The 9,827-nt window shown below is 43.1% G+C and overlaps 3 protein-coding genes across 3 annotated transcripts in view; 2 read left to right on the top strand and 1 right to left on the bottom strand.

Moving 5' to 3' along the window:
- The first annotated feature begins 1,535 nt into the window (after positions 1-1,535).
- On the top strand, positions 1,536-4,240 carry LOC117497616 (pepsin A-like). The gene is made up of 9 exons (XM_034149600.1): positions 1,536-1,594; positions 1,842-1,983; positions 2,168-2,285; positions 2,665-2,783; positions 2,888-3,084; positions 3,182-3,298; positions 3,388-3,532; positions 3,741-3,839; positions 3,930-4,240. The coding sequence occupies exons 1-9, from the start codon at positions 1,536-1,538 to the stop codon at positions 4,062-4,064; spliced, it is 1,131 nt and encodes a 376-aa protein (XP_034005491.1). The 3' UTR covers positions 4,065-4,240.
- Positions 4,241-6,248: 2,008 nt separating this feature from the next.
- mrps28 (mitochondrial ribosomal protein S28) lies at positions 6,249-8,009 on the bottom strand. Its single transcript, XM_034149604.1, is given in 3 exon segments — positions 6,249-6,813; positions 6,815-6,967; positions 7,828-8,009. Coding segments are annotated over 3 exon segments (789 nt in total). The 3' UTR covers positions 6,249-6,359.
- Positions 8,010-8,090: 81 nt separating this feature from the next.
- The window catches only part of sde2 (SDE2 telomere maintenance homolog (S. pombe)), a 16,667-nt gene continuing 14,930 nt past the window's right edge, over positions 8,091-9,827 (top strand). The window contains exons 1-2 of the mRNA XM_034149599.1: positions 8,091-8,453; positions 9,603-9,723. Coding sequence (XP_034005490.1) covers positions 8,352-8,453; positions 9,603-9,723 — 223 coding nt within the window. The 5' untranslated portion in view covers positions 8,091-8,351. The remainder of the gene's footprint in view (positions 8,454-9,602; positions 9,724-9,827) is intronic.

Here is a 9,827-nt window from a genome sequence, read left to right as displayed (position 1 = left end):
CGTAATAAACGGACCTTTGTATTATTGAAACAATTTGGACCTTTAAGATTTGTATTTGAGTACCCCTGCTCTAGCTTAACTAGAGGGTTGGGATAAGTATGTTACTTTGAGGTATTGTATGCTAAATCTACCATTGTCCCGAAGTATACTTGTATCTGATGTACTTGCTATAATACCTCTCTATATCTGTGTTCTTTTTTCCTGTAAAACCTGATAATAAAAATTAAGTTACAAAAAAATAACTTCACAACATCATTACTTAAATATCTTATTATTAAAGACAAGAAAAAGGTTACATGTTTTGAATGGATTGAATTACACAATAATCACCAGCTACATTATGAGCTGTGGCAAAAGCTCCATTTGTGAAACCCAATGTTATGGAAGCTAATATGAATAATACCTTTGTATTGTTTTATTCAAATAATGAATGAATAAACTATGAAAATATGATACATAACAAACTTTGCAGTTAAAGTCAAACTATGTTCTGGGTTGCAACATGTTGTTACCACTTTAATAGTACTATATTTCTTTTGTGTGTTACTGCTATCAAATAACCTTAGCTCACCTCATGTCAATGTCAAACAGAAACTCTGGCTTCATTGTGCACTGTATCTATTATACATTTGTTTTGCCATTAATATAATCCAATGATGTGATAATAGAAGTCAAACCGACAAGTTCCCTTTGAAGAAAAGTATGTGCTTAACTTTTCAACTTCATGAATTAAGAGAAATGAAATGACAAAAGATCAACCTTAGCACACTGGTTATCATCTCAATGTCAAACAGAAACTCTGGATATCAAATGGCTCAATCTCGATGTCAACACATTCATTGTGCACTGTATCTATTATACATTTGTTTTGCCATTAATATAATCCAATGACGTCACATGTCACTTGTTAGACGCTTTTATCCAACGCGACTCACAGACTCAACACTGAGGACAATCCCCACAGGAGCACTTTGGGGTGAAGTGTCTCAGGGACACAACGACATGCTGACTGCAGTGGGGTTTGAACCTGTGACCCCCTGATCTGAACACCAACGCACTAACCCACTGCGCCACACGCCTTGTCAGTTAATAGAAGTCAAACTGACAAGTTCCCTTTGAAGAAAAGTATGTGCTTAACTTTTCAACTTCATGAATTAAGAGAAATGAAATGACACTGCAGAGATCAGCCTTAGCTCTGTGACGTTACTTTTCCATGGAGGGTTAGTCTTCAGTAATATAATAGAAACAGCAAAAAAGCGCTGTTTTCAGAATCATATTTCCTGATAGTTGTGATTATTTAAAGAATATACAAACGACAGAGAACATACTTCATCTTACAGTAAATTGCTGACAGGAATTCCAGCAAAGTTTCCATTGTTCATTTGTTTAACGGGGTATTTGCTTTTTGATAAAAGGGAACAGTTTCTTATCTCCAGCTGATTCATGATATCACATCACGTGGAAGGGCATTTGGAAACACAGCCTTGAGTTGTTGTATATAAAGGCTCTGCCACTGGAACATAACATAAAGTGACATGATGAAGTTGCTCCTGGTCCTGTCTGCCCTCGTGGCTTTCGCCGAATGCTTCCACAAGTAAGTCCTGCCTAGCTGGTTGAATTTCTTTGACATTTTACACATGAATAGGCTGAAATGTGAAAGGCAATCTCTCCATCTAGTATTCCTGAGGGTACATCCACAGGCTATCTTGCTTTGAGCTATCACACCTTTCAAACTTGCACAAAGCTTAAAGCAGAGCTTACTTTCTTATTTCTCCGGGTTTAAAGTCCCGGACATTTGTACAACTTGCTGATTCTTTTTGTATTCACCTTTATGAGCACAGGATTCCCCTGATCAAGGGAAAGACTGCCAGGGAAGCCCTGCAGGAGGAAGGAATATGGGAGGAGTACAGAAAGGAGCATCCATACAACCCCATGGCCAAGTTCTACCAGAGTGGCACTGAGTCTATGACCAACGATGCTGACGTGAGTCCAGACCAGAGACCACCATTATGAAGTAGTTAGCCTCTTCAAGCATGTAGCATCTATTTCATGTTAAGTACAAAATAAAAATCACTGACCTATTTTTCTGTGGCGGCAACATAACTATTTTGTGCTAAATATCAAGTCCAGTGCATGATGATTTGTCGTGTGCTCTGTGTCCCTCTAGCTTTCATACTATGGTGTGATCTCCATCGGCACCCCTCCCCAGTCCTTCAGCGTGATCTTTGACACCGGATCCTCCAACCTGTGGATCCCTTCAGTGTACTGCTCCAGCCAGGCCTGCCGTAAGTGTTACTGGGACCAACGCTGTTAAGAGTTGGATCATATGCTTCAAGCTTTTGGATAGTGCTTTACACAGTGGTGGAAAGTAACTATATTTACTCAAGTACTGTGTGTAAGAACAATTTGAAGGTTCTTTCACTTCTGCAACATACAAAGTAATGCAACCGTAATAGTAACTCAGCAGTATGATTATATTTCACTGACAGGAGCCATTGTGCAACATCAGTTCTATCTTTGAAAGTACATTTCACTCTAAATAAGTCTGTGCTTTTCTGAGGTAACATTTTGATTTTAAGAATTCAACTTGTAATGCAGTATTTGAAGTTGTTTTACTTACTAGAGATTTACATAACATTTGACAAAGACCTCATTCCTCTGCAGAGAACCACCGTAAATTCAACCCAAAGGAGTCCAGTACTTTCAAATGGGGAAACAAGCCTCTGTCCATCCAGTACGGCACCGGCAGCATGACTGGATATCTGGCCAGTGACACTGTTGAGGTAACCAACTGCCCTGGAACAAAATGCAAAGTCTATTTGGACTTCCAACAGGCATGACTCTGTGGTCTGTTGAACTGTGACTGACAGCTGTCTTGTGTATCCAGGTGGGCGGCATCTCTGTGGCCAACCAGGTGTTTGGACTCAGCCAGACAGAGGCTGCCTTCTTGGCTCACATGGCGGCTGATGGCATCCTGGGATTGGCCTTCCAGACCATCGCTTCTGACGACGTCGTGCCTGTCTTTGACATGATGGTCAAGGAGCGACTTGTGTCTCAGCCCCTGTTCTCTGTCTACCTGAGCAGGTATTGAAACTGGGTGGACATCTGTTAGTTGGCAGTATGTCAGTTCATGTGACATTGAATTCATGTATTGACATTTGTTTGTTTTTTCCTCTAATAGCAACAGTGCACAGGGCAGTGAGGTGGTCTTCGGTGGTATTGACAGCAGCCACTACACTGGAGAAATCGCCTGGATCCCTCTGTCCTCTGCCACCTACTGGCAGATCAACATGGACAGGTACAAAGGGAACAGAAACAAAATACTAACCACAAGCGTGAGTTGCAAAAAGCCTCCTAGTTTGATCGTCTCCTGTTCTTCCTCCACAGTGTTACCATCAATGGACAGACTGTAGCCTGCTCTGGTGGCTGCCAGGCCATCATTGACACTGGTACCTCCCTGATCGTTGGCCCAAACAGTGACATCAGCAGCATGAATTCCCGGGTTGGAGCCTCAACCAACCAGTACGGAGAAGTGAGTCATACCATCAGACCGTAACATTTGAAGTACATTTTCCCTATCTTCTGATCCCAGAGTAAACAGACATTTAGTGCTCTGACGTCAAAACTCTCCAATACAACTAATTAGGCAGGACTTATACTTGCTTTAGCTAGAAACCTGGAAAATACCAATGAATACAACTACACGATACTCAGCGTTATGTGTGACCTTCTTCTTGCAGGCTACAGTGAACTGCCGGGACATCCAAAGCATGCCTGAGGTCACCTTCACCCTCAACGGACACGCCTTCACCATCCCTGCATCTGCCTACGTCTCTCAGGTCAGCTGGAATCACTGCCACAGAAACCTTTTTCAACAATATCATGAGATTCTGGGTGATGTAAATACATGTTCTGTTGTCTCTCCACAGAGCTCCTACGGTTGCAGCACTGGCTTTGGCCAGGGTGGCCAACAGCTCTGGATCCTGGGAGATGTCTTCATCAGGCAGTACTATGCCATCTTTGACTCCAGCACTCAGACAATTGGTCTGGCCAAGTCTGTGTAAACACATGATTGATCGTTTATAAGTGTGTATTTCCCTGTAGAGACTTGTCTGATTGAAAACAAACAAAAGGTGCAAATGGATTTTGTGGAAATACATGATTCAACAACAAGGTAGCAGCCTTTGCAATAAATTGATTATAGCAACTTAATGCCTTCTGTGTATTTTGTGTGCATGCGTAAGTCGGACTGTGATGGTACATGAACGATTAAAGTGTAAGAAAACGTCTTTAGACTTCTTAGTTTTGATTTACAGCACTGCAATGTCAAAGGAATAAGAATCTGTTCATCCGTTCGTTCTTAGGAGAAACTTGACCTCTATTGAGGATACAAAAAGGATTGCCAGCTTTCTTCTGTAAAGGAAGAAGAATAGAGAATGGAGTATTGAGCGACTCTCAGAACAGCTTGTAATGGGGCAGCAGCTGATAACTGAAGCATTGATAGAACAAAGGATAACCCCATGACCTGACGACTCCGCTGCTTTCTCTGTGAACAGTTCCCTAAGGACTCATAGAAGAAAACACAAGCAAACACCGTCATATGCTCAGTTTTACCAGACAATGTTATTTCTTCAATGCAAAATAATTGTATTTGTATGTCATTCATCTTTTTGTCACAAACAACACATGCTACACACTATAGGATTCAGCGGCATCTAGTGAGCTTAAAGATTGCATCAAATTAAAAAACCCTCAGCACACTCCTCCATCTCCACGCGTGTTGCAGAGTGGCTTCAGGTAGAACAGGCCCTGTCTATAGCTACTTAGTACTTTATAGGCTACTGTAAAAACACAAAGGCGCTTGTGGACTCCTCGAGGAGGACCAGCTCCCTGTGTAGATATAAAAACACAACATCTCTCAGTTTGAGGGGATTGTGCACAAAGGATAAGAATATCATGAATACCATATTCCATATTTGACATGAAATCACTCTAAATACTACACATTGGACCTTTAATATTGTATGATCAGAACTCACAACTGATAAGAGAAGTGAAAAACAAAGAAGCAGAAGATGATGTTGATTTACCAGATTAACGGGAAGAAACTCAGCTAACTGACGATATGAACCTTTTTTACCAAAACAAAACACAAGTCTCACAAGAAGCGTCTAAATGACCCCTGAGCGAAAAAATGCTAACGCACTTAGCACAGAACTCAAGGTAAAAATGCCCTTATTACTGATCGTAACTGCACAAACAAGATAGCCGATTAAAGCTGAGACTCCACAGATTCTATAGGTATTAGTATCATCACTGAGCGATCAGAACTCGCAACAGGGGAAGCAAACACAGACATCACAACACGTAAAACGATAAAAACGCTGCTGAAGGTTAATCCAATGTGTCTGTCACTTTGAAATGATTATTGATAATCCATAATTCAATTTTTATGTAAAAATCGGAGAATTAATATTAGCTGCTAATGATAGACACCAGAGTGTATCGCAGCTTCCGGTTGTGGGGCATCCTGGCTGCGCAGCACTCATTCACCAATGGGTGATGTTTAGATGGATTTTAGGAACTCCCCCCTCGATTCTATTGGCTCTAACGGTCAGAAAGAGGTGTCAACCATCAAAATCGAGCAAGGGAGGCCAGAGATAGGTCAAATCCACCCAAATGACCCCAGAAGTGGGGTTTTTTGGCTAAATCTCTCTAAAAAGGTCAAATTTCACTTGTTTTGCATCAATCTTGATACAGGGTACTTATTATATGTTGTACTTTGGATTCCTAAAGCTTTTAGTCTACTAACCCATCATCCAAGGGTGGTTTTCACTATAAGTACAAAATAATGTTTGGACGGACACTATAATTTACAGTTTTTTACTATGTAAAATCTGAATTTTCTTTAAAATAAAAAACATCTATATTGATTCTGACTTTTCTACATCCAGCTCACAGGTTTATCATTACTTTGAGAAAAAAGATTATTAATTTAACCCTTTTAGAAGGGAAGATATGGTCATTTGTTCTGGGAATGGCATTTAGAGCCTGAGACCTGAAAAACAGGCTCGGGGCTCAACAAATCAAATCAGGGTTTATTTATGAAGCACATTTAAAAGCGATGTTTGGTCGGGCCAAAGTGCTGCACATGTAATAACTACAATCACATAAAAACACATTTCTATAATCACAATAATAATAATCACGTTCTGAGGTCATGTGGAGGAACAGAAAAGGAATAAAGGTTTTGTTCATATAAAGATATTTATTATAGAATGATAATGAATGAACATGAGTCCAGTCTTCTCCTGGTTCACAGAGAAGCTTAAAGTCCACAAACAAAGGATCCAGGTCCTTCAGTCCTTGTTCTTCAGGTCCTGGTCCTTGTCCTTCAGGTCCTGGTTCTGGTCCCCCTTGAGGTCCAGCTGGCCCAGCAGCAGGGCGTCTGCCTCCTTCAGCTCCTGGTTCTGGTCCCCCTTGAGGTCCAGCTGGCCCAGCAGCAGGGCGTCTGCCTCCTTCAGGTCCTGGTTCTGGTCCCCCTTGAGGTCCAGCTGGCCCAGCAGCAGGGCGTCTGCCTCCTTCAGGTCCTGGTTCTGGTCCCCCTTGAGGTCCAGCTGGCGCAGCAGCAGGGCCTCTGCCTCCTTCAGGTACGGGTTCTCGTCCCCCTTGAGGTCCAGCTGGCCCAGCAGCACGGCCTCTGCCTCCAGCAGGGTGATGTCACTGGAGGCTCCCAGGAACCTGGCAGTGAGCTCCAGGTCGATGAGCCTCAGCCGGACTCTGCTGCCTCTCTGCAGCTTGTCTCCCTCCTCAGGGCCTCCTCACCACGCAGTGGAACTTCCCCCCGAAGTCCACGTACAGGTCGTCCCGCACCACATGGAAGACCCTGCCCACCACCACCTTCCCTCGGGCCGGACCGAGCTGCACCAGGGGGGACTGGCGGAGCAGCTGGGGGAAACTGCTGCTGCTGAGAGAGAGAGTACATTATACTACGAGTACTTATACATACTACACTATGAGCAGCTGGGGGAAACTGCTGCTGCTGAGAGAGAGTACATTATACTACGAGTACTTATACATACTACACTATGAGCAGCTGGGGGAAACTGCTGCTGCTGAGAGAGTACATTATACTACGAGTACTTATACATACTACACTATGAGCAGCTGGGGGAAACTGCTGCTGCTGAGAGAGTACATTATACTACGCGTACTTATACATACTACACTATGAGCAGCTGGGGGAAACTGCTGCTGCTGAGAGAGAGTACATTATACTACGCGTACTTATACATATTACACTATGAGCAGCTGGGGGCAACTGCTGCAGCTGAGAGAGAGAGAGAGTACATTATACTACGCGTACTTATACATACTACACTATGAGCAGCTGGGGGAAACTGCTGCTGCTGAGAGAGAGTACATTATACTACGAGTACTTATACATACTACACTATGAGCAGCTGGGGGCAACTGCTGCTGCTGAGAGAGAGAGAGAGTACATTATACTACGAGTACTTATACATACTACACTATGAGCAGCTGGGGGAAACTGCTGCTGGGGGAGAGAGGGTACTTATTAAACTACCAGTACTTGTACTTATACTCTTACATACTACACTATGAGTACTTGTACTCTAACATACTACACTGTGAGGTCTTGTTATACCCACTCGGAGGTCTTGTTATACCCACTGTGAGGTCTTGTTATACCCACTCGGAGGTCTTGTTATACCCACTCGGAGGTCTTGTTATACCCACTCGGAGGTCTTGTTATACCCACTCGGAGGTCTTGTTATACCCACTCGGAGGTCTTGTTATACCCACTTGGAGGTCTTGTCTTGCCGCAGAGAGGAGTGCAGGTCGAAGGCAGCAGCGAAGCCGAGCGGTCTGTCCGAGCTGTAGGCTCTGGATCCGGGGAGAGAAGCTCTGGATCCGGGGAGAGAGGACCAGAGGACCCCGGAGGACGGGACTGAGCTCCGGGAGACAACCTTCCACAGCGCCGCCATGTTGTCTTCACTGAGGGGAAACAGCACGGGAACTTCTTCCGGTAGAGAAGAGACGTTGGGCGCCTCCTGGCTGCTCTTCCGGTACTGCAGAGGAGATTCAGATTCATTTAACTCAAATATAGGGACTTCAGAACTAGAACCAGAACCAGAACTAGAACGGTTTTCCTTTGTCTGTCCCGCCCGGGACCTTTACGGTTTTACAGCAGCAGAGCGTAGATAAGTGAAGAGAATATACTAACGGCTACTGGCTGAGCTCAGAAGAAGCTGCGCATGCGCCCTGGGCTCTCACTTTAACTACAGGGCTAAAGCAAGCGGCTAAGTAAAGCTAACAGCGAAGCTAACATGGAGGTGATCGTCAGCTCTCCGAGATTCAGCTTTTCTTCCTGGGTGTTTCCGGACGGGTCTCCGGTCAGAGAGGTGCTGACCCGGTTCTTACAACAACAGGTGAGTTAACTACAAGAGGAGAAACAGAAACAGACATAAACGGGGAGAAATGGGTTAGCTCAGGAGCTAATGGTAGCTCAGGAGCTAACGGTAGCTAACAAACAAACAGAAACAGGACGAACTGAAGGGGAACTCTCAACGTTGAGATAAAGATAATTATATATATATATATATATATATATATATATATATATAAGGATCAATCGGATGGCGTTAACTCGGATGAGATGCTTGTGTTAAAGAGGCAGCTAACAGCGTCAGTAGCTTTCAATCTAAAGATGCTCCTGTGTTGACGAGTTTATTTACAACAACACATATTTATGATCTATTATAATATCAGAGGATTCAGATTCTTTACTTCAGTTAAAGTACTAAACCCCCTGTAGAAATACTCATTTTCAGGTCAAAGTACTGCAAGATTCAACTTTATTATACATATAAGTAATATTAGGAACACTTTCTAAAGGTATTAGGAGTAAAGAAACTAGTAAATACATCTGTAAAATAAATGTAGTAAAAAGTACAATATTTGCTTGCTAAATGGAGGTGAGTAGAAGTATAAAGTAGTATAAAATGGAGATACTTGCAGTACAAATACCTCAAATGTGTACTTTAGTTCATTACTTGAGTAGATGTACTCACCTCTGTGTACAGCTGACTGAACTTTCATCTGAAATAAAGATTTAATTAAACTAAAATCCTCACATTCACAGTCGTTATTTTCTAACTGATAATCAGAAACTGTGAAATAAATATATTTTTTATATTAGCTTCATCCTAGCTTCATCCTAGCTTCATCATAGCTTCATCCTAGCTTCATCATAGCTTCATAGCGGCTTAACATGTTGTAAAATATTTAAACAGTTTTACACCTTGAGTTCTTTCATTGGGTGTTATGGACAAAACAGCAAAGTGTGTGTGTGTGTGTGTGTGTGTGTGTGTGTGTGTGTGTGTGTGTGTGTGTGTGTGTGTGTGTGTGTGTGTGTGTGTGTGTGTGTGTGTGTGTGTGTGTGTGTGTGTGTGTGTGTTGTGTGTGTGTGTGTGTGTGTGTGTGTGTGTGTGTGTGTGTGTGTGTGTGTGTGTGTGTGTGTGTGTGTGTGTGTGTGTGTGTGTGTGTGTGTGTGTGTGTGTGTGTGTGTGTGTGTGTAGGGACTTTCTTCATCTGCAGATTTCTACGTGCACAGTAATGGACGCCTGTCTGAGCTGGAGGACCCCCTGCAGGCGGGGGCCGTCTATCACCTGGAGCCCCGCCTCTGTGGGGGCAAAGGAGGTGAGGTTGTTGTTTCATGTGGAACCTACTGAGCAGGTTGAAAAAGAGATCAATGATCTCAAGGGATACACCTGGATACATGAAGACAGAACCACATGACGTTC

This window comes from Trematomus bernacchii, unplaced genomic scaffold (assembly GCF_902827165.1).
Source record: "Trematomus bernacchii unplaced genomic scaffold, fTreBer1.1, whole genome shotgun sequence".
NCBI lineage: Eukaryota > Metazoa > Chordata > Actinopteri > Perciformes > Nototheniidae > Trematomus > Trematomus bernacchii.
This window is presented reverse-complemented; position numbering and strand designations above follow the sequence as displayed.